Source organism: Berghia stephanieae, chromosome 13 (genome assembly GCF_034508935.2).
Source record: "Berghia stephanieae isolate SIO BIC M18660-M18661 chromosome 13, UCSD_Bste_1.3, whole genome shotgun sequence".
Classification (NCBI taxonomy): domain Eukaryota; kingdom Metazoa; phylum Mollusca; class Gastropoda; order Nudibranchia; family Aeolidiidae; genus Berghia; species Berghia stephanieae.
In genome coordinates this window covers 40908498-40933907 of record NC_088372.1, presented here as the reverse complement: position 1 = coordinate 40933907, position 25410 = coordinate 40908498, and the positions used below count along the sequence as shown (strand labels likewise).

Below are 25410 nucleotides of genomic sequence, written 5' to 3'. Positions count from 1 at the left end.
GACTGTCCTTATGACACCAGTGGCTGGTCCATAATTTATCATGGGAATAATAGGTGTACTGGGCTGGTACAAATGACCACTAATATCACATAGACTGTCCTTATGACACCAGTGGCTGGTCCATAATTATCATGGGAATAATAGGTGTACTGGGCTGGTACAAATGACCACTAATATCACATAGACTGTCCTTATGACACCAGTGGCTGGTCCATAATTTATCATGGGAATTGAATAGGTGTACTGGGCTGGTACAAATGACCACTAATATCACATAGACTGTCCTTATGACACCAGTGGCTGGTCCATAATTTATCATGGGTGGTGACGGGATAATCTTAGCCAGTGTACATGGTGCTGTACAAATGACCACTAATATCACATAGACTGTCCTTATGACACCAGTGACTGGTCCATAATATATCATGGGGAATCATAGGTGTACTGGGCTGGTACAAATGACCACTAATATCACATAGACTGTCCTTATGACACCAGTGGCTGGTCCATAATTTATCATGGGGAATAATAGGTGTACTGGGCTGGTACAAATGACCACTAATATCACATAGACTGTCCTTATGACACCAGTGGCTGGTCCATAATTTATCATGGGGAATAATAGGTGTACTGGGCTAGTACAAATGACCACTAATATCACATAGACTGTCCTTATGACACCAGTGGCTGGTCCATAATTTATCATGGGGAATAATAGGTGTCCTGGGCTTGTACAAATGACCACTAATATCACATAGACTGTCATTATGACCACACAGTATGTATCTGTTTTGTGTATTGTGTATTTAAAGAAAGGGAGAGAGAAAAAAAAATAATAAATAAAATAAAAAAAAAAAATGTTTTTAAAAAGGAAGGAGAAAAAAAAAAAAAGGGGGGGGGGGGGGGATAAAATAGAAGAAACAAAGAGAAAAAAAAAAAGAAAAAGATAAGAAAAAAAAAGGAAAATATTTTTTTAATTTTGAGAAAATCAATCTAATGAAGAAAATTTAAAAAAAAAAAGAAAGACAAAAACTCCCCCCCCCCCCCCCCCCCCCCCCCCCCCCCAAAGACAACAAGAGACAAGTGTAAAGCCTTACCGGTACTCGTTTCCCATTGAGATAGACCTTGACACCGGCCGTACTGGCTGCAATGTCATAAGCCCTACGGGTCAACAAGGCCACAATGTCGGGGTCAAGGACCGTCATGTTGAATTTGGCCAGATCTGGGTAGAATGTCACACAGGTGAAGTCGCTTTCCTTGGCGTCCACGATGGTGGGACTCTTTGTCTTTGTCATGTTGTCTGTCCACGTCTGGAGAGATCAAGATTTGTTTTTAATGGTAAAACTGATTCTAAACTGCTAGCAGACCTGCCTGCTGTTAAGAAAAATGTGTAAAATTACGACATTTTGGCTCCAACTTGAGAACTTCAGGAGTATCTGTACCTTTGATGCCAGACTACATCATTTTAAGGATTTTGCCTGACAGAATAGCAAATTTATCAATAAATATAACCTTGAGAATGAATCGAGTAACAGAGGGTAGTAATGTCGTATTATAGTGACATGCCCAGCTACTCAAAATATATCATTCCACACCAGTTGAATCAAAATTCATCATTCCACACCAGTTGAATCAAAAGTCATCAATCCACAACCTTTGAATCAAAAGTCATCATTCCACACCCTTTGAATCAAAACTCATCATTCCACACCAGTTGAATCAAAAGTCATCATTCCACACCCTTTGAATCAAAAGTCATCATTCCACACACCCTTGAACCAAAATTCATCATTCCACACCCTTTGAATCAAAAGTCATCATTCCACACACCCTTGAATCAAAATTCATCATTCCTCACCCTTTGAAACAAAATTCATCATTCCACACCCTTTGAATCAAAAGTCATCATTCCACACCCTTTGAATCAAAATTCATCATTCCACACCCTTTGAAACAAAATTCATCATTCCACACCCTTTGAATCAAAATTCATCATTCCACACCCTTTGAATCAAAATTCATCATTCCACACACCCTTGAATCAAAATTCATCATTCCACACCCTTTGAAACAAAATTCATCATTCCACACCCTTTGAATCAAAAGTCATCATTCCACACCCTTTGAATCGAAATTCATCATTCCACACACCCTTGAATATGTCAATAGAACTTAACTTAATAAACTTAATCATATTTGTGTAAATTTGGACAAGATTGTTTTATAAAGTATACAATTTCATTCTAATAGACAAGCCAAACAAAGCCACACAACACAAAACATAACCTCAATCATTTCTGTAATATCGAAGCACTGGGTGAGAGCTGGTCTATAAAATCTCATGAATAAAGTATGAATTTTCTCTAACGATTAAACACGAGAAATAAACAAAACAAACTATAATAACCGATCAAATATTCTTCTGGTTAAGTGTACACGATAAGATTGAAATCTGACAATTCAAAAATGAATTCTGACCTGTTTAAAAGCCTTTTTGTATTCCTTTGAGGACGTCTCCACAACGAATTTGGTACTAAAAATGTTGCACAACTTGGCACCATAACCATTCCTACCACCTGTCATGGAGATATGGAGTGACAATACAGCAAAGGGTGAGTTATACGTTATCAAGGGTGAGGAGGGGGGGGGGGAATGGGAGATCAATCGGCATGTCAAACTGACATGCAAACAACTCGCATATCTTGACACAGATAACAAACAATCTGTACATCATAAAAACAAAATATTTATTCACCAAATATATATAATTCCCACATCTATCTACTTACATCAACTTAACCACATTTTCATTTTGAATCCTTTGAAATTTTGGTTTCAAAATCTATATGTGCGGCTATGTGGTCTAACACTTGCTTTCAGATCGGAAGGTACTGGGTTCGAGCCTTGCTCAGTGCATAGTCGAATCCTTGGAAAAGGCTCTTTACTCACATTCTCTCACCGTAAAATGAGTAGCTGGTCATTAACAGCATTGTCTCTGAGCGGAAAAAAAATTGTAATATCGCCTAACAGGTGTCATACATGTTAAGTTTGAGTGGATATTGCGCTATATAAAAGCTCAACTTTGTATGTGGAGTAAAATTTCTAAATTCGACAGAATCTATAATAGCTATTGAGATATAGTACACACCTGGTCACTTCCAACACATTACTCCTGAATGCAAAGCGTTGATTGACAAAAAAATAAAAAAGGAACCCAGACGAACTCAATAAATCTCACAGGAAATATCCAGCATTATTTTTGTATTCAATTGACTGTGCCACTGAATACATCTCACTGTATTTTCACTTTCGCTTGGTGATCATTGACTTGCACTACAGCATCATTATTTTTTAGACAAGTGTTTGATGAATAAACGATGTTAGAAAAGAGGAAGAAATTGATGTGACATCAATACTTATGGGTTGCTCTTCACCTCCAGTCGACCAGCAATGTCAAGAGAAACTTAAGCTTTTATAGTGCACTAAATGTGCACAACGCTTTACAAGGGGACCCAACCCAACAGCAACACATTACATATAAGACAAGACATGACATATGTAAGGCAATATCAACATTTTTCAAAAACAGACAATCCATTTACTGACTACTCATTTTACAACTGAGTATGGTGACAAATGTCAAGTTAAGATTCCTAACATAAAAAATAGAAAACCAGGAAATTTGAAAGCTATGAAATCTCTATTACTTATAATAATACTAATAATAATACTAATAATAATAATAATAATAATAATAATAATAATAATAATAATAATAATAATAATAATAATAATAATAATAATAATAATAATAATAATAACAATAATAATAATAATAATACACATTTATAGATCGCTCATTCTCACGTAAACACTAGCTCTAGGCACTCTACAATGTAATTATCAATTAACAAAATGATACATACAAAACAATCAATTGATAGCCAAATCAAGGGTCCATAACGTCAAATTTTATGAAAGAAATCAGGAAGTGGACATGGAAATAACATGGATGTGTAAATCAGCCAAAAAATGCTATCGGCACAAAAGATGTGTTTCTGTTGTGTATCAGTACATAACATTTAGACACATAATTGTACTTAACTATGCACACAGTAAGGACCGTTCAATACAATTTCAGAAGTGAAGAAATACTCTACTGAAAAGTAGACAACCAGACAATTTGTAAAGATTGACAACTCAGAGGTGAGAATGTTGAGTCTATATAGTCTTTTCCAAGGACTCAACTTTGAACCACCCAGAATGGGACTCGAATGAAGGACCTACTAATTCAAAGGCGAGTGTCGTACTGATAGACCAAACTGTCCAAGCTGGTCACATGTCAGATACAATGGCAGACCTGCCACATTGAAAACTTCAAATTCAGTAATGTTTATGTCAATTTTTAGTAATTCAACAAGGAAATTAGTAATTTCTGAAATTGTGTACGAATAACCACAATTTGACATTGATGATCACTTCAACATTACATCGTCATGCTTATGCGTTGTATGCAATGTTATCCTCTCCATGGACACAAGGCATGGAGAGGAAAACACAAATTTGGATATGTCTCAAAAGCCAACCTGTCACTTTCTTTTCCGAGTCGTCGTAGTTACTGGAAGTGAGAAGATGTCCAAAGATCATGGTCGGCACATACATCTTCTCTGTCTTGTGTTCTACCACAGGAATACCTTTGCCGTTGTTCCACACCTTGATCATGTTTGCTTCTCTGGGATAACAGACGTGGGTGGGAATGGAATATAATATTGGAAGGGAGGAAAAAGTTTCGCTTTAACTGCCATACTCTAGATAACCATGGAGATTAAGATAAAGGGAATAAATCTGACTCCTGAATTAACAACACAAAATAGATAAAGGGATAAAGGCCAAAGGCCGAAACGTCGTCTATTTTGTGTTGTTAATTCATGAGTCAGATTTATTCCCTTTATCTTAACCTCCATTTTATGGACTCATTTAGGCACCTCTATTTATGAGTTCTACTACTCAATGTATTCGTGTGTGTGTGATCAATGTTCAATTTTGTTTTCCTTTTTTAATCTCAAAATATTATTATGACAATCTAATATAAATATATATGTATTTTGTGTTTACTTGAGAAAGGCAAAAGGCCGAAACGTCGTCAATTTTGTGTTGTTAATTCATGAGTCAGACTCACTCCCTTCATCTTAATCTCCATTTCATTGACTCATTTAGGCACCTCTATTTATTAGTTCTAGATAACCATGCGTGATGGAAGCAAAAATCTCAAAAACCTGCAGACCTAGCGTTGAGACAAATTTTCTTTTAAAAGAATCAAAAACATGCAGCCCATACTGCTACTACTACAACTTGTACTACTTATGTAGTGTATTGTAGATTGCTAATGATAATTTGTTAAGTAGAAAACGTCAACAATAGTCAGCCATTTTGGAATCGAAGTGATTCTTTTTTATTCTTGAAATAACGTAATCGAATACTGCTATTTGGGTACTCAGGTATCCCACAATCTCCCCCTTAAAAAAAATTAGATGATTAAAAAAAAAAATGAGCTGTTATACTTTCGCTCGTTTTGGTTTACATAATGGTTCATTCATTCTTACATTTGTTTTATACAGCTTAAATGATTAATTAAGAGTTAATGAGAAAGAAAAAAAAAGAAAAATTATCTCATATATCAATGATGAGTAAGAAAAAGTGTTTCTTCTGTGTAGAACTAAACTAGTTGAAGTGGTCAACAGTTCATAATGATAAAAGAAAACACAGTAATGGACTCTAATAGTCTTAACTAGTGTCAACTTCATGCGGCTGTGTAGATGCAAAGTGTTTTTGCGTTTGTGGTCGTAACGTCACGAATATTTCTTCCAATATTATAGTCAAGCTTAAGGCTTATAAATGGCCATGCCTACAGTGTGAATTTGTTAGGTTTTCTCACGTTGCGACCACTTCTCGTAGTGTAAGGTGCACTTGTAGTGTTGTGATTGTTTTGAGATTGCGTTCTCTGTGACATGTTGTCAGAGAGAGTTAGAGAATTTGGGAATTCTCTATGTGGTGAGGGCGGGACCTCGACCTGTGACCGCGTAGAATTTGGATCTCGGTCATTCGCTGGGGTTGTTTGAACCATGGTTGGTATCTCTGTCGTTCTGAAGTTTGGGACGATGTCCAATAGTGGTGCTGGTGCTGGTTTGCTTGTGATTGCAGGGGTGTTTGTGTGAACAATTTGGTCGGAGTGTCGTCTCCATATGGCTCCGGGAGCTGTTTTGACTTCAAAGGTGCGTGTTCCCGTTTGGGCATGTATTACGCCGTGTTGCCATCGTTGGTGTCCGCGGTAGTCTCGGACCAAGACGTTGTCTCGGTTGTCGAAGTTCCTGGTGTTGGCAGAAGAGTGAGTACGAAGCTGACGGTCTTGACATGAAGATACTCTTGTATGAATGCTTGGTCGAATGATGTCTAGGTGAGTTCGCAGATGTCTGCCAAACATAAGTGATGCTGGGCTCTCGTTTGTTGTGGTGTGCGGTGCATTCCTATAAGCAAACAGGAATCTTGCCAGTTTTGTATGGATGGTACCCTTCTCATCTTTTGAAGCTTTCATTGTTTGTTTGAAAGTTTGGACCATTCGCTCAGCCAGCCCGTTGGTTGCTGGGTGGTAGGGTGTGCTAAGGGTGTGCTTGATTCCATTGACCTTTGTGAAGGATTTGAATTCATGGGATGTGAACTGCACACCGTTGTCAGATACGAGCTGTTCAGGTAAACCAAATCTTGCAAAAAGATTGCTCAATATATTGATTGTTGAAATGGATGTGGCATTGGATGTCGGTATTATTTCGGCCCATTTGGAATGGGCGTCGACGACCACTAGAAACATTAATCCCATGAATGGTCCCGCGAAGTCTATTTGAATTCTTTGCCATGGCTTGTCAGGCCAGTGCCATGGGTGAAGAGGAGCTTTCGGTGGATCAGGTTGAACTGAAGCACAACCAGGGCACCCTTTTGTAGTTGCCTCGATTTGTTTGTCAATAGCAGGCCACCAGAAGTATCCCCTAGCCAAGTTTTTCATTTTGACTATACCAATGTGTCCTTCATGAAGAACACTTAAGATTTTTGCATGCAGTTTTTGTGGAGGGATGAGTCTGTATCCCCAAAAGAGACAGTTTTGTTGCACTGACAGTTCGTTTTGTTTGTTGAAGTAAGGTTTCAGTTCTTCGTTGACTGTGTTTGGCCATCTGTCAGTTTGGACGTAATGTATGACTTGTGACAGTGTTTTGTCGTGGCGTGATTCTTTGGCAACGTTTGCTGCGTTGACTGGTAAGGACTCTATTACTTCTGTATAGAATAGTTCATCTGCTGAATCGGCCTCTTGACTTGAGTTTGTGGTGGGTAAAGGCAATCGTGAAAATCCGTCTGCATTAGCGTTTGACTTGGAGTTCTTGTATTCGATTGAGTAGTCGAAGGCTGAAAGGAAAATTGCATATCTCTGTTGTCTGGCTGCAGACATTGCAGGGACTGGTTTTGTGGGCGAGAAGATGTATTTGAGTGGCTGATGGTCAGTGATTAGTGTAAAGTGCCTGCCACATACATAATTGAAGAACTTTTTAACACCCCATGTGATAGCTAGGGCTTCTCTGTCTAGTTGGGAGTAATTCTGTTCTGCCTTATTGAGGGTTCTTGAGGCGTATGCAATAGGTCTTTCGTCGCCTTCTGGTGTGATGTGCGAGAGAACGCAGCCGATGCCGTATGGTGAAGCGTCACAGGCGAGTCGCAATGGTCGATCGGGGTCGTAGCGCATGAGGACTTTGTCCGAAGCGATCATTGTTTTTATTTGAATGAAAGCGTGATCAGCTTCAGTTGACCATTCAAATTTTGTGTTATCCTGTAGAAGATTGTACAGTGGTTCGCAATTTGAGCTACATTTTCCAGCCACTTGTGGTAATAATTTACAAGCCCGAGGAATGATCTGAGTTGTGTTTTGTTTGTTGGCTGTGGTGCGTCGATGATGGCCTTGACCTTGTTTTCGGTTTTGTGCAAGCCATTTTTGGTTATTTTGACACCGCAAAAGATAACTTCGTCTTGGAAGAATTGGCATTTTTGAAGATTGACCTTCAGTCCATACTCTTGAAGTCTAGCTAGGACTAGTAGCAGATTTTGCCAGTGTTCATCGTTTGTTTTCCCTGTGACTATCATGTCATCTTGGTTGCATTGAACTCCGGGTGTTCCCTGGAGGATTGTGTCTATTGTCTTTTGCCAAATTGCTGGTGACGAAGAAATACCAAACGCTAAACGGTTGAAGGAATACAGTCCTTTTGACGTGTTGATTGTTGTTACTTTTTGTGACGCACTGTCTAAAGGGAGCTGAAGGTATGCTTGTCTCAGATCAATTTTAGAGAATGTTTGACCTTGTTCCAAAGTAGCTAACATGTCTTCCATTTTTGGCATTGTGTATTGCTCTGTGTTAAGTGCTGGGTTGACTGTTACCTTGAAGTCACCACATATTCTCACTGTTCCATTGCTTTTCAATACGGGTACGATGGGTGTGGCCCAATCCGAGGTTGCAATTTTTGTGATTATCCCTTGTTCTTCTAAGTTGTCTAGTTCTTTCTCAACTTTTTGTTTTAAGGCGTACGGCACTGGTCTGGCTTTGTGGAATTTGGGAACGGCTCCCTCTTTTAGATGAAGTGTTGCCTCTATTCCTTTTATTTTTCCAATTCCATCTGAAAATATATCTTGAAACTGAGCTTTCAATTTTTCTGTATTGAATCTATCTTTAGGTGTCGTCATCTGATGTATGCTCTGCCAGTTCAGTTTTATAGCGGCCAACCAGTTTCTTCCCAAAATAGGATTGCTGCCTTTGTCAAGTATAAGGAGTGGAAGTATTTTCTTCTGATTGTTGAGTTCTACATGAACTGAAATTTTTCCCAGTGGAATAATGGTTTCACCTGTGTATGTTTTCAGACGAACAGCTGTCTTTTCCAAATTTGGGAAGGTTTTGAATGTTTTTGTGAAGTCCCTCTTCGTCATCACTGAAACAGCAGATCCTGTGTCAACTTCCATTTTTGTAAGAATATTATTGATTTGCAAGTCTACCTTTATTTTTGGTGTGTTTCCTTCCATGTGAAACATTTCCAGTGTAAAATTATCTTCGGAAACATTGTCTTCATCTAGCTCGTGAACTTGTCGGGATTGTGAGGTTCTGTCTCCTCCTCTCCTCTGTTGTTGGCTGCCCTTCCTGGCCTGACACACTCTCTGAATGTGTCCTTGTTTGTTGCATGACTTACACACTGCATCACGGAGGTAGCAGTCGGCTCTCCTGTGGTTATTTTTCCCACATGATTGGCATGGTGGATATGTTTGTGAGTTATGTCTTCTGTTAGTAGGTAAAGGCTGATTTGTTTTTATAATGTTGAGATCAGCTGTTGATTTGCCGGATGTTGTTGTGTGGATTTCCGCTGCATCTCGCTGGGCAGTTTCCATTGCAAGTGCCAAAGCTGTTGCAGATTCTAAAGTGAGATTTGGCTCTTGCAAGAGTCTCTTTTGTATGGTTTCATCGCGTATTCCGCAAACAAATCTGTCACGCAGAGACATTTTTAAATTTCCGAATTTGCAGTGTTCAGCCAACCGTTTTATGGATGCTAAAAAATCCGGAAGCGATTCGTCCATCGCTTGACTGCGTTTATGAAACTTGAATCTTTCAACTATCTCAAGTGGAGGGGGGCAGTAATGGTTGGACAGCAGTTTGCAAAGTTCTTCATAACTTTTACTAAAGGGAAGGTCGGGTGACGTCAAACATCGTAGTGTGTTGTACGTTTTAGCCCCGATGGATGATAGCAGAGTTGCTGTTTGTTTCTGTTCGGCAATGTCGTTTGCAACAAAAAACGTATCCAGTCTTTCTTTATAGTTTGTGAAGGACTCTAGTCCTTCGTTGAAGGTGTCGGGTCTTGGCATGTTGGTATGTACACGTACAAGACTGGAGAATGCAAGCTCAATAGTTGGTAGTAGTCTGTCAATAGACTATAGTTTTATGGCTTGGTAGAATGAAAATACATGTAAACGTTATTGCACTTATCTGGGTTCTAGATGCTCGTCGCCATTTGTAGTGTATTGTAGATTGCTAATGATAATTTGTTAAGTAGAAAACGTCAACAATAGTCAGCCATTTTGGAATCGAAGTGATTCTTTTTTATTCTTGAAATAACGTAATCGAATACTGCTATTTGGGTACTCAGGTATCCCACAACTTACTACTCCTACTTTTGGTTCAAATATGGAAAATACCCACCTATGTAATATACAGATTAATCTGAACATACAGCGTTTTTCAGTTGAATTATAAAGGGACATAACCCATTTATGTTTATTGGAAATAAAGTCTTTGATTGAAGGCTTCATTGTCAAAGATGTTGGTTCTATTTTATCTTCACTTAACAAATAGAAGAAGCTTAAATGAGATCTGAGACCATTTGAAGTATAAAATAAACTATATACATCATTGAATGAAAATTTTCAAAAATGGTGTGAAAGGTTATCATGCACTGTTATTTCATAGTATATTTATTAAAGGTTAACGTTCAGATGGTGCAATAATGATAAAGCCAGCAAAAGAGTAAAAATTTAGACAGGCAATTATTATAGAACTAAAAAAAAAAAAAACAATGTCAAACGAATTCCCATCGATAGTGTTACGTCAAAACAAAGACAGCAGGAACTCCCCTACTATTTGATGTAGACTAAATCAATATCATACTCACACCAAGGCAAGGACAATTATATAATATAATGTAATATAACATAATATGTAATAATTCTCGTTGAATTTTGACAACCGCAAGCATAGATTTGCATCATCTGAAATCCAAACTTACGGATCAATATCCACTTTCAGTGTGTCCATCTTGGGATCTCTTTGCTTGTTGTCAGCAGCATTTACTGGAAAAGATTATAAAATACAACTTAGACCTGTAAATGAGCTCTATAAAAATTGACTGACACTCTTCGACAAACTGAAGAGTCAAGTTTGTTTTTTTTTTAAATAAGGGCATCATTGGAGAGGAGAGTGATAAATACAATACATTAAAATAGTAGGTGTTATTACTTACTGGAAGTATGACTGCTATTGATTTGATGTAGAAGTAGAAGGAATGCTAATGCTAAGGCTTAATAAGCATGACATTCATAATATAAGTAAAAATGACTTCATCAAAGTCATATTCCTGCCTCTGGAATTTTTCTGACATAGTCAGAAAAATAATCACCATTATCATATTTAACTACTAGCCATGACCAATTGAATTTATTCCTCACATCTTTATAGATGCTCGACAAGTCTGAATTGTGATCCACGAACAGCTAAGCCATTGTGAGAACATTAATTAAAATAATGTAGCAATGAGCAAACTTGATTTTCAATCAGTTAATGACAGGAAAAAAAAACTGAAATAAATATGACTTCTGGCCAATACACTGAATCATTAAGTAGAAGTGAATTATCATATGATCATATGAAGAAGCTTCGGCAGGTGTAGCGGAAAAATCCAAAGAATCGAAACGAATGGTAAATCGACACAGTAAACAGCAAGCTCGCTTGAGCAAAACAATGGCAGAAAACGTCCTAATTTGCGCAGGAATTAATTAGGCTACTTACCATTGTTCCTTATAATTAAGATTTTCCAACATGTTCAATTATTCTGGGGGGTCCCGACAACTCAGTTGGTAGAGAACCCGCTTCACACACCAAGGGATGGATGCTGGGTGTACTGACAACCACCCCCCCCCCACCCCCCGATTGGGTAGCTGGGTCTGTTAGAATTGGTGGAAAATACTTTGTGATAGACCAGTGACCTAACCAAAGGGTAGCAAGCTACAGAGACCAAGATAAAACCCCGGCTCCATGGACGTCAAAATGGCTCCAAAGGACTGCATCTTTTAAAAGATTATTCTATTTCTCCAATCAAGTGTTCTAGCAACCCCCCCCCCAGCATGCCAAAGAGACGCAATGCCTGAACTAGGAGACAGTAACTCATCTTGTCCATTGATTTTGAATGGACCAAATTCACAAAACCTGCTTGGTCCCCTAGTTCCATAATATGTGTGTCCCTATTGGTTTTAGAAGTAGAAGTGAGCTATCACGAGGTATCCTATGGGAATCCATGTTGCTGGATTTAGCATTTGATTACCGAGAAGTTTGTTTACCTTCCACTCACCAATTATCTCAATTACCTGTCACTTACCAATTATCTCAATTACCTTTCACTTACCAATTATCTCAATTACCTTTCACTTACCAATTATCTCAATTACCTGTCACTTACCAATTATCTCAATTACCTGTCACTCACCAATTATCTCATCTACCTTCCACTCACCAATTATCTCATTTACCTTTCACTAACATTTATCTTATCTACCTTTCACTTACCAATTATCTCAATTACCTGTCACTTACCAATTATCTCAATTACCTTTCACTTACCAATTATCTCAATTACCTTTCACTTACCAATTATCTCAATTACCTTTCACTTACCAATTATCTCAATTACCTGTCACTTACCAATTACCTCAATTACCTGTCACTTACCAATTATCTCAATTACCTGTCACTTACCAATAATCTCAATTACCTTTCACTTACCAATTACCTGTCACTTACCAATTATCTCAATTACCTTTCACTTACCAATTACCTCAATTACCTTTCACTTACCAATTATCTCAATTACCTGTCACTTACCAATTATCTCAATTACCTTTCACTTACCAATTATCTCAATTACCTGTCACTTACCAATTACCTTTCACTTACCAATTATCTCAATTACCTTTCACTTACCAATTATCTCAATTACCTTTCACTTACCAATTACCTCAATTACCTTTCACTTACCAATTATCTCAATTACCTTTCACTTACCAATTACCTCAATTACCTTTCACTTACCAATTATCTCAATTACCTTTCACTTACCAATTATCTCAATTACCTTTCACTTACCAATTACCTCAATTACCTTTCACTTACCAATTATCTCAATTACCTTTCACTTACCAATTACCTCAATTACCTTTCACTTACCAATTATCTCAATTACCTTTCACTTACCAATTACCTCATGTACCTTCCACTTACAATTATCTTTTCTACGTTTCACTTACCAACTATCTCATCAAAAATCTTGTAGAGACCAGGTACAAATGTGATATCTTTCTGCACCATACGACTGTTCTCTTCATCCATCACCCACATTGGCTACAAAGACAGAGACAGAGACAGAGAAGTGAAAAACTGTTAGAATCTACACAGCTCAGTGGGACAACAGTACAATGAATCGTCTTGTTAGAAAAGTCAGGCAATGTTAAATGTTATCAGTGGCCAGATGGACGACAGAAGACAATTCTGGTCACAACCGTCCTTGGGTAAGCCAGTTTCCACACATCATCCAACTCAACTCAGGTGTATGGGTGCAAGGCCAGGCCAAAAAAAAAAAAAAAAAATAGAAAAAAAAATAATAAAAAAAATTTAAAAAAAAAAAAAAAAAAAAAAAAAAAAAAAAAAAAAAAAAAAAAAAAAAAAAAATTTTTTTTAAAAAAGCCTGAAAACCAGTTCTAACCAATTGAAAAGAGCCTGCAACTTATTTTGAAATGTGACTATTGAGTCATGATCCGGATGCCAGAAATAAATTAAAACCCATTTCTGGAAATCCGGATTAAAATGGAAATCTTGCATCTATGCAGGCGTGAATGTGTATCTGCCTATAGGCGCATATTGCAAATAAAAAGTATGCCTCAGGCGACTGGTACTGTATGAAAGGGAAATGCGATTCCAAATGGCCTGCTGGGGAAATAAATGAAACATTGTGAATACATTTGGTCAAGGTAACTCTGTAGACATGTACTGTATGAATGGTTTGAATTTTCTAGTTTTATTTATATGAAATGGTGCCCGACAAAGTAGTAATAGATATAACTAGAAGGTTTGTGATAACTCTCCCTATCTCTCGTGCCCGACAAAGTAGTAATAGATATAACTAGAAGGTTTGTGATAACTCTCCCTATCTCTCTCTCTCCCTGAAATGGTGCCAGTGCATGGAATGGTGCCAGACAAAGCCGAAAGATAAAAACAGGAACAATAATCCCAAGTGAAAATTATCAAACTACTTCAGCCTGAACATCCACAATGGCTACCACATTCAACAACTTTTTCCACCCTCCAATACAAATACTCAGAATTGAATCAACTTCGGATTAAGAGCCCAAAAATTGAAGCCTGCTTATCAAGGACTGATTTTCTTTCTTGTATTTTTCCTCTGGATGTCTGACACTGATCAGATTTTCATCTTATACCAGTGCCTACTCCCTAATTTGCAACAGTGATAGAAGAGCTCTCACAAACAGAGGCACTGGAGTCAATCCTGGTGGTGTCAAGATTACTTTAGACTGATCAGTGGGTAGCTGGATCTGTAGGGAAGTACTTTGTACCAGACTGGGACTTTATCCAAATTTTTGTGGCAAACAATTCATTTAGCAAAATAATATTTCAGTACCAGACACTATATCTTGAATACCTGCCAACTTGAACATTTTAAAATCAGTAACAAACACAAATTTCATCAGTAACATTTCAGTAATACTAAACTAAACCATTTTAAAAAATGATACAAATTTTTATTTGTCAAATAAATATTGTTGTTGACGGCCACCATTTACGAGTTCACGATCGAATTGCTATTATGGGTGGGGAACTGAGCCTTAGTGTTTATAACTTTTTAAGAAACTTTTCAGAGAATTTCTTTTCTTCCTGTAAATTGAATTTACTTAAGAAACAAAAAATAATTATCTGCAACAAAATTACAGTGAAATAAAAATCGGCAATAGTTCTTCCATTTCTGTAAGTCTGAAATTGTCATCAAATTTCCGTAACAATTATGGATGATCTGTAATAGTAGACAGGTATGATCTTGACAGACATACAAACACGACCAATCTTATGGAGATAAAAGAGAGACAAACACTAACACGACATACACACCTCTGTTAAAGTCGCCACAGATCCAATGTATGTGTCAGGTCGAAGCAATATATGCTCTAGTTGTGACTTTTTCTGGTAGATTCTTTCCACAGAGAGACGTTTATTGGCCCCTCCACCACCACCACTCTTTGCTGCTTCATCCACTTCCATGGGGATTCCGTCTGTGTGGTTGATGGAAATGTCAGGAGTAGCTCCTGCAGCTGGTTTAGCTGCCTTTTTGTTTTTAGACATGGCCGCTTCCGATTTTGCCTGCATGTTGTCAAACAGGGTCTGGAATACAAAAACAAGAATCGACTATAATGCATGAAGAATAAATAAAACATAATACAACTGCACAGCATGTGAACTATGTGAAGATACCCAGTAACATCAAGGGAGTGTCTATTTACGGGCACACAAAACAAAATGTGCTACTCACGCGAACGCTACCACAGTTCACGAAGGCTGGTGACTGAGTAGGTAAAATATCCTGTCAGTCACATGCATGTTACAAATGAAAAAATAAAAAATACATCGGGGTTAAGGTAATATGTATGCAATGCATAGCAAAATATGCAAAAGTATACAAATTACTCGTCCTAGGATTGAAAATTTTTTTTTTTTTAATTACCAAAAGTTTTGTAAAGTGGTGGCTGTAGAAATAGTAATTGGAATGATGATGATGCAGTGGTTGTGGTGCTTGTAGTATCAAAGGTTGCAGTGAAGATGGTGGGAATAGTTAATGATTGGGGTGGCAGTTGCAGATATGTTGAGAGGAATGATGATGTGTTTGTGGTCGTTGTAGTTGTGGTAGTAGGAATGATGATGTAATGCAGAGACGCCAACTGTAAATTTGGCTCACAGGAATTTCAGTCACCACTCAGAGGAAGTTCAATGTAGTAGTGGTAGTTGTCACAGTAAAGGCTGTTCACAATTATCTTATTAAATTTTATTTTATTAAGAACTGAATTCATCTCACTCCAGTTATATTTCAGTAGGCTTAGATAAACTTTACCTTCTAATATTAGATCGTCTTTCCTTTTATAGCCTTCCCTCGAATTAATTTCTAATTAGTGAATACTTTTCGTTCTACATTCTGTCACGTAGCCACTTATTATAAAAGCTGATAGGTCTAACATTTGACACTCACTTTCTCTCCACAATCTATGCCGGACGGCCAGTCACTCTATTCCTATATATATATTGTAAGATTTTTATCTTTTGGGACTTTGTAGATATTATATCTACACCATTAAGACGCCGGAGCTTTTAACTTTGATTGTATAATCTTCAAGGATCAAACCCAAGCCCGCTGTCAAAGGACTTCACAATAACTTCTTACCAATTGCCTGGAAGTGGAATTTTACGAGTCCGATCCTGTTATCAGAGGAATAGATCATCCAAGCCCATCAATTGCCTGGAAACGTAAACTTATGAACCTGACATATTATCATAAGTTACGTAAAATATTCATATCTCTATTTGTAACTGCCACGATCATTGTTTATCTCTTTTAATTAAATTTCATCATTATTTTTATTTCATTGTAAACAAATCGTTGTTTTTCATTTATAGTAACTAGTAAATTCTGGGGCCTCATTCTACATAGATCTTTATGCATAGTCGAGTAGCTCTTTACTCACTTGAGACCATGACAGTAGTAATGATGATCTTGTAGTTGTGGTTTTGGTAGTAGTATTGGTGCTGATGGTGGTTGTAGAAGTGTAAGTTAAGATGATGTGGTAGTATTGGATGTAGTAGTGGTAGTGATAATTATGTGGGGGTGTTGGTGGTGGTTGTAGCAGCCATGGTAATGATTGTAGTAGTAGTAGTGGTAGTGATGATGATGATGTGGTGGTGGTTGTAGTAGTGGTGGTAGTGATAATGATAATGATGTGGTGTTGGTGTTGTAGTTGTAGAGGTAGTGATGATGATGCGGTGGTTGTAGTAGTAGAGGTAGTGATGATGATGTGATGGTCTGTTGGCAGTTGTAGTTGTAGTAGTAGTAGTGGTAGTGATGATGATGTTGGTGGTTGTAGTAGTAGCAGTAGCAGTTGTTGTAGAGATGATTATGTGGTGGTGGTTGTAGTAGTAGCGGTAGTGATGATGATGTTGTGGTGGTGGAGACTGTAATAGTAGTGGCAGTGACGATTATGTAGTGGTGGTGGTAGTGATGACGTGGTGATGGTGGTTGTAGTTAGTGGTAGTGATGATGATGGTTCTATTAGTCGTGATGGTGGCTGTAGTAGTAGGGGTAGTCGTGACGTGGTGATTGTGGTGGTAGTAGTAGTGGGAGTGACGATGATGTGGTGGTTGGAGGGTGGGAGGGAGGTATCCCTGGAACTTGGAACAATTTGACCTCATCAGAATTTGACAGAAGTTGCCCATAACCCGAAACTCTTTGCTCCAGACTGGATTTTTTTCCCCAGTGAAACCAGAGTTTTGGCATCACTGTGTAATGGTGGTGGTTGTAGTTGTTGTAGTAATAATGCCGTCTTAAGGAAAAAGACTGTGAGCCGTATGTGGCCTCTTTACAATAAACAAACGGTCTTTCTTCTTAAGACGACTGAATAGTAGTAGTGATGGGAGGGACATGATGTTGTTGATGTTGTGGTCCTTACTTTAATTGAGTATTTATAGTGAACTTTTCTACAATGCAAGTATGCAAAGATGCAAAAACTGAAAAATAGGCGATGAAAAGCAAAATATTTGTGTTTTCCAGAGGGCTGGGATAACTGATCATCAAAAACCAACTTATTGCTTTATGCAGGGCAGGGCCGAAACTCAACAGTGATTTGTTTGTTTGTTTGTTTGTTGCTTTAGGTCTCTTCCAACACAATTGAGGTTATATGAGAGACCGCTGAAACAAAAAAACAAGCAATCTAACAAAAATAGTACAAATGTAAATCAAAATCATAACTTAAAGATATCATAAGCTAATTATAAATAACCAAGAACAAACAGGCAGAAGATTTACAGAAAAAAAAATATCCCCTGTCAAAAATACAATCACAAACCAAAGAAGCAGGATAGGCTAGTAAAGAGAAGAAGAAACGACATCACTATCGGATCGTACACCCATGCGAACATCATAGGTATATGATTCAAGGGTGATGCTCCCATCCAACCACCCGCAACTCAACAGTGACTCCCTTGAAAACCCATCGGTCAAATTTCATAGCATTCCCCACCCCACAAAAAATTAAATAGACCTGGAAATAATTTGCAATTTTAAAAAATAAAATTAATAGAAAAATGATTCTGTGTGGCCAATTTTGGTCGTGATACGCAATTAAGTGCTTAGAAAATGCTGCTTACTGTGCTGGTAAAAACGTGGGTCGGGACCCAAATAATATTTGGGGTTTGGGAGGGGGGAAACTTTTTTTTTAAAGTCTAGTAGGGGGTTTGGGAGGGGGGAAACTTTTTTTTTTAAAGTCTAGTAGGGGGTTTGGGAGGGGGGACTTAAAAAAAAAAAAGAAAGTTCCTCCCTTCCCAAACCCCCAAAATTATTTGGGTCCCCGAGTTTGTGCCAAAACGTGTTGATAGAAATCCGCCCACATAATAATAATAAGAAGAAGAAGAAGAAGAAGAATAATAATAATAACAGACCTGTAAATGAGCTCTACAAAAATTGACTGAAACTCTTCGACAAACCGAAGATTCAATTATTTTTTTAAAAATAAGGGCATCACTGGAGAGGAGAGTGATAAATACAATACATTAAAATAGTGGGTGTTATTTCTTACTGGAAGTATGTATGACTGCCATAATGTGATGTAGAAGGAATGCTAAATAAGCATGTCATTCATATAGGTAAAGATGACTTCATCAAAGTCATATTCTTGCCTCTGGAATTTTTCTGACATAGTCAGAAAAATAATCACCATTATCATCTTTAACTTCTAGCCATGACCAATTGAATTTATTCGTCACATCTTTATCGATGCTCGACAAGTCTGAATTGCGATCCACGAACAGCTCAGGCATTGTGAGAACATAAGAATAATATAGCAATGAGCAAACTTGATTTTCAATCAGTTAATGACAGAAAAAAAAAAAAACTTAAATAAATATGACTTCTGGCCAATACACTGAATTATTAAGTAGAAGCGAATTATCATCACAATGAAGAAACTACGGCAGGCGTAGCGGAAAAATTCAAAGAATCGAAATGAAGGTAAATAACCACAAAACAGCAAGCTCGCTCGGGCTTGAGCAAAACAATGGCAGAAAACGTCCTGATTTGCACGGGAATTAATTAGGCTACTTACCATTGTTCCTTATAATCAGGTACCCAATCAGTGAAGAAACTGTCAACCAGTTTGTTTACAACATGAGGCAATCGAAATGTGCTTGTAGCAATCTATCCTAACCTGACTTTCGATTTAAAGGTGTCTCCATCATCTACTAGAGATGTTACTTCCGGCATTCGCATTTTACTTTTTTTATACTTTTAAAACCCAGCTTGTAAATGTGGTCAATTTTGGCTTAGATGAAACAGTGAAATTTATCGCTCGGCGGCTCAGTTAAAATTGGCTACCGTTGGGATCACGACAGGTTGGAAAGTGAAAGAATAATTTAACGAAGGCTGTGTGAAATTACACTGGGATGTGTTCAGTCACGGCAATTCTAAAAAGCGCCGCTTAGCCTTTGCAATAAATCCATCATTAATATAAACGGCTCCCATGAGCTATGCGTAGCGTTATGGAACACTCCTAATTACTTTACAGTCATTCGACTAAGATTTGTGAATTCTTTCTTTCTTTCCTTTTTTTTTTTAAATATTTGAATTTGACAAATTGACTGATTTCAGTTAATGGACTGAGAATTTACAGGTCTATAATAATAATAATAATAATAATGTGGCGTTTTTATGCACCTCTATTGGAGGTGTACAAAAACGCACCATTTTTATGCACCTCCATTGGAGGTGTACAAAAACGCACTGTTTTTAGGCACCTCCGTTGGCGGTGATGGTAGATTAATGAAAATGCTGCTGCATACGTCAATGAGGTTTAAATAGTTTTAGATTGTAGTTTAGCACGCTGATTAGTGATTACTGATGTACATTTGTTTATACAATGATAATAAATTAATGAATAATACAGGCCTGTAAAAGGTTAGTGAACAAATTGTCAGAACTTCTTGAACACGCGAAAATAGACACAACAGGACAAAAATATGGACACAACACAGATATGACACGTCAATTGACTAGTCAAATCATGTCACTGAGTTAGTAAAATGAAAAGAGAACAATTCATACCCTTTTGAATGATGTGTATCTCGTGCTTGACACAGGAAGCTGCGTATCTTCGCTCCTGTTTGTGTCAAATGTTTACGCTGATTCTTTCGTTTATTTGGATTAATTCTTATAGAAGAAGTAGTAGTCGTAGAAGAAGAAGAAGAAGAAGAAGAAGTAGAAGAGGAGGTGGTGCGGTCGTGTGACAGCTTTCGAACAAGAATATATATTTCGAAGAAAAATAATTATTTCGCATTATTTTTTTTCCGTCTCACATCCGGACTGAACCAAAAAAATATAGAGACTGAGAAATAAGAACCGGAGATATGCATGTGTATTGGTAGCAAAATAGAGAGAAACCTTCCGGTCCGGTACGACACACTTCTGTGTGTGCGTTATTTACTGACTCAGAGTGTGTGTGAAAACGACTCGCACGAACTTCGCGACCCACTCTCGCTGGCTGTGGCACAGTAGCCAGACAGTGAATACATCCACGTCTAGGTGGCATGATAATATTATAGCTAACAGCTAGACGGCAAGTTTTGTTTTGTCCTAGATGCGACAAAAGAAAATTTAAATTTAAAAAAAAAATTTTTAAGTCAGCATTTGAAATGGAATAACATCTATTCTTATCGAGAAACGAAATAAAAGTCTTTTATTTTCTTTTTTATTGGTTCTGTCCTTTGACGTTACGAATTTTATTTTTACTATTATTATTTTTTTTTAATATTAGCACTTAAGAGCAAAATCGTACTGTCGGAAATCCGACAATAGACGGAAGATTTACAGGCCTGAATAATAACAATAATTTAAAAAATCAAAAGTAAAAAGAAACATGGCACACAAATACTGATCTCAAATAAATAAATAATTTTAGAAAATTAAAATCGAAATTTTTGAAAAAATAAAAAGAAAGAAAAAAAAGCAAACAAAAATAAAGTAAATTTTTTTTAAAATATCTACAATGGGAATCGAACCCGGTACCTTCAAGGTTAGAGTCTGACAGCTTGTCCACTGCGCTACGGAGCCACCTGACTGTTCATCACATTTAATAAGGTCTTTGTAAAACATTATTTTACCTTCAATGCAACTTCTGTTTTCTGATTTTATATTTCGATTTTTAAAATTATTATTAAATTTATTAACAAAAACATCCTACAGATGTCACAATATAACTTTCGCCACGTCCCAATACAGAAACAATATCGCTGATGAAATTGGGTGGGATGCGCATGCGTGACGGAGGTGTATAAAAACGATCCATTAAGATACACCGTCAGCGGAGGTGCATACGTTATAATTATAATAACCAGTAGCAGTACATCACAGTACAGCAGATAACCATTCTCATTCACTCACTCTGGCATCGGAGTTTGTCACCAGCTACACATACCATTTAAGCTGGTATATATTTATATCATAACGAATACCATGGCCATCATCATGCCATGAATGATGAATACTTCACTCACTCACTTCTCAGTCTCAGACAGTGATTCTCACGACTTGGACTTGACGTTGGGAACCAAATCAACGTTAGGTGACCCCAAAAAAAATGCAAATTTACCTTTAGAGGCCCGTCCATGTTGCTTGCCATTTTAAAAAGTGCAGTTTATAAATTTAAAATTGAAAGAATAAAAATGCCACCTAGTCCTAGTCGCCGTAGCGAAGAGCAATCTAAACGAACAATTCAATTTGACCGCCCTCTCAGCTGTGAATGAATAAGACAGGTCACGTGACCAGTTAAAAGACCGATAATCCATACCCGGCTCTGTTTATAAACACAAATCTCTAACAATTACATTTGAGATACTCACCTTCCACTCTAGATCTGAATTCCCGGTAGACATTTTCCTTAATCCTTGTCGAAAATTATTTGACCGTTGCAAACACCCAAGAATTTTAAGCATAAAATGGAAGGGAAACCTAAAAGTCAGTTGCGGTTCCTCTGTGGACAGCAAGCCAGCAGAAAACGACGAGAACGATCACAAAGAAACGTTGCCAAAGACAAACTTCGATATGAAATATAGAACTCAGATAACAAATTGATCAAATATACAATACTTAATCCGGTGTGTTTCTACAGAGTTAAAAATACAGACACTGCCATTTTTATTGAAAAGAAAATCAAAAGTAAATATTTTATCTAAAGAAATCCAGCGGCGCCATAGATTTTGTTCGGTTTTGATAAGGGTTCTGAGAAACAAGTTTTGATTGGTTGGATAAATCTATCGTCAACCAATCGAATCTCAGGTTAGATTTCACTCCTCTCGGTCGGGGTAAATATTTAACTGGAAAATGACCAAAGACGAATTTAACTGGAGCAGCAGTGGCAAAGAGAGGGAACTCGGTCAGTTTTTTGAGGGCCATATATATAGAAGACTGAGCCCTTTGAGATAATGGCTTTCATGTTTGTTCTAACTCTGTGCTTTGACAATTCAACACACTATATTTACCTCTAAAAATAAATATATAACAGCTTTTAAAAAAGAACAAAACACGGAACGTTTAGGGCGCAACACCCTTCTAAAGCCAACAGGGCGTGCTACATATTTACATATCTATCTGCCGTCTATTTGAATTTAAAAGTAATGTATTTATGTTTTTATTTTATTATTATTATTTTTTTGTTTGGTGAAGAGGAGTTTTGAGCTCGAAACCTATTGTTATATTCATTTTTGTTTATCACCTTTTACAGTCCATAGCTTCTAACAGCTTACTATCACTATCTAAGTGCCTGCTCCACTCACTTTTCTGAATTAAAAATTCACCCCATACACCGGAGCATACTCAATGTCTTAATCGTTTCTATGTTATATGTTTGTGATGAGAATATTGGCTATTGGGCTTAACTGCTGGTCAAAATTACTTCGCGATGGTGGTGAACGAATCGGCGATCTCAAGAAGTGGGTGAGATAGGGATCTAGAAATGACTTTGGGTTTGAAACGAATATTTTTGTGTTCGTGGATAGCTCACACGGTAGAGCCACGCTCTCACCTGCCAGGCGGAGTTGTCGTACCAATAAGGTCGCAGGTTCAAACCCCACCACCGCCGCGAAAAATTTTTTTATTCTCTATTGTCTTCTGGCACTTTTCTACTCACTTCATATCTTGTTGTTATCACTACCACTCTATCTTTGCCTCTGTGCCTTACAAACTCAAACCAATTTTTTAACTTTCATTATTGTCATTTTCAAATAATACAACTCGCAAAAAGCAGCCAAACCCCTGTTTTTCTTGAAACAAACAAATAAAAAACTGTTTTTTAAACACTGAAGATTATTATTATTATTATTGTTATTATTATTATTATTATTATTATTAGTAGTAGTAGTAGTAGTAGTAGTAGTAGTAGTAGTAGTAGTAGTAGTAGTAGTAGTAGTAGTAGTAGTAGTAGTAGTAGTAGTAGTAGGTAGGTAGTAGTAGTAGTAGTAGTAGTAGTAGTAGTAGTAGTACGAGGTTTTTTAAGCTATCAACAAAATTCTTGCACGTGTTCATACCTTGACTCGTCCTTCATTTCTCTACGTAACAGCTAAGTCTGTCGACACACTTCTGCCAACGCCGCACCATGGAATAGATACCCTCTCGGAAGAAATTTCCGTCAAGGTTTTGTAGCCATTTCCGCACATGGTCAACAAGCTCTTCATCGACATCAAAGCGCTTTCCTGCCAGCTCACGTTTCAGTGGCCCCAAGAGGTGATAATCAGATGGTGCGAGGTCTGGACTGTGTGGTGGGTGTGGCAAAATCTCCCATCCATATTTCTCTAGCCAACCTTGCGTCACTCGTGCTGTGTGGGGTGTAGCGTTGTCGTGTTGCAAAATGGCCCCGTTGGTCAACTGCCCTGGGCGCTTTCTGCGAATGGCCTCCCTAAGCTTGTCAAGAGTTTGGCAGTACCTTGCAGCATTGATTGTTTCTCCAGGTTGTAAGGTTTCGAACAGAATAACACCACGACTGTCCCAGAAAACAGTTCCCATTATTTTCTTTGCTGACCGCATGACTGAATTTCTTCGCGACAGGTGAGGATGGATGTTTCCATGTCATCGAATCTTGCTTTGTTTCTGGGGTGCAATGGTGCAACCAAGTCTCATCACCGGTGACTATGCTGTCAAGAAAAAAAACATCGTACCCTAGAAAGTCTCCGCCGGCATTGGCAGTATGCCCGTGAACCCTGCGTGAGCTCTTGCTTCTTCTCAAAAGTTCCCTGCAGATGTCCAATCTTTGTTCTTTATGATTGTCTGTCAATTGCTTAGGAACCCATCTTGCGCTGACTTTTCCGTAGCCAAGTTCATCAAATACAATTCTATGGGCAGAAGTTTCCGAAATTTCAAGACTGCTTGCGATTTCATGAAGTTTCAACCTCCTGTCTTGACGAATAAGCTCATCAACTCGCTTCACATTGTCTTCTGACGTCGCAGTTATCGAACGCCCTCTCCCTTCCCTGTCTGTCAAGTCGGAATGGCCGGCTTCAAACAAATTACACCAGTGATAGACTTGTGTACGGCTTATAACATGCTCATCATATACACTCTGAAGTTCTTTATGAATTTCGGTAGGATTCAGACTTTTGGCGTTCAAAAAACGTATGACAGCTCTGATTTCCTCCTTTGACCAAGTTTCAAGGTGGGCCGCCATCTTTAAAATCGTCTAGAAATTCATTGTGCAAAGTGATGCACTTCATAATTTCTGGGAATATCCGTAAGGAAATAAGGAATATCATGTCGTTTACAGAATTAAAAAATCTCCACTGGTTGCTGAGCAATGGGCATTTTTCGGTTATTTCTGAAAGAGCCCTCGTAGTAGTAGTTGTTGTTGTTGTTGTTGTAATAGGAGGAGGAGCAATAGTATCTTTATTATTATTATTGTTATTATTATTATCATCATCATCATCATCATCATCATCATCATCATCATCATCATCATCATCATCATCATCATCACCATAAACGCAATTCTCCTGCTCAATCAAAAATCACGGGAGACAATTCGTCGTTGCGGGTTCCAATAATCTTGTTTAAAAGCATTCCTCGTATTGACAGAGGCTTATGTTATAATGTCCTATTTATTGATTGATTGATTTATTTATTTTATTTCTTCACTTATAAATGTACGAGCCTGAAGGCGGCATCGTTGGGTGAAGAAGGGTATTGAGTATGACGTCATTGATGGTAT

At 37.6% G+C, this 25410-nt stretch overlaps 1 protein-coding gene across 2 annotated transcripts in view; it reads right to left on the bottom strand.

Annotated features, from left to right (window-relative positions):
• The window catches only part of LOC144958852 (DNA topoisomerase 2-alpha-like), an 84176-nt gene extending 61731 nt beyond the window's left edge, over positions 1-22445 (bottom strand). The window contains exons 1-7 of one of the 2 annotated variants that reach the window (XM_078891096.1): positions 22058-22445; positions 15020-15289; positions 13147-13240; positions 10857-10920; positions 4587-4732; positions 2479-2576; positions 1098-1310 (exon numbers count right to left, since the gene is read on the bottom strand). In XM_078891096.1, the coding sequence (XP_078747222.1) occupies positions 1098-1310; positions 2479-2576; positions 4587-4732; positions 10857-10920; positions 13147-13240; positions 15020-15289; positions 22058-22150 (978 nt within the window). In that variant the 5' untranslated portion in view covers positions 22151-22445. Of the gene's footprint in view, positions 1-1097; positions 1311-2478; positions 2577-4586; positions 4733-10856; positions 10921-13146; positions 13241-15019; positions 15290-21807; positions 21974-22057 lie in introns of those variants that run through there. The other variant, XM_078891097.1, reaches the window with a different exon arrangement.
• Between the last annotated feature and the right edge of the window lie 2965 nt (positions 22446-25410).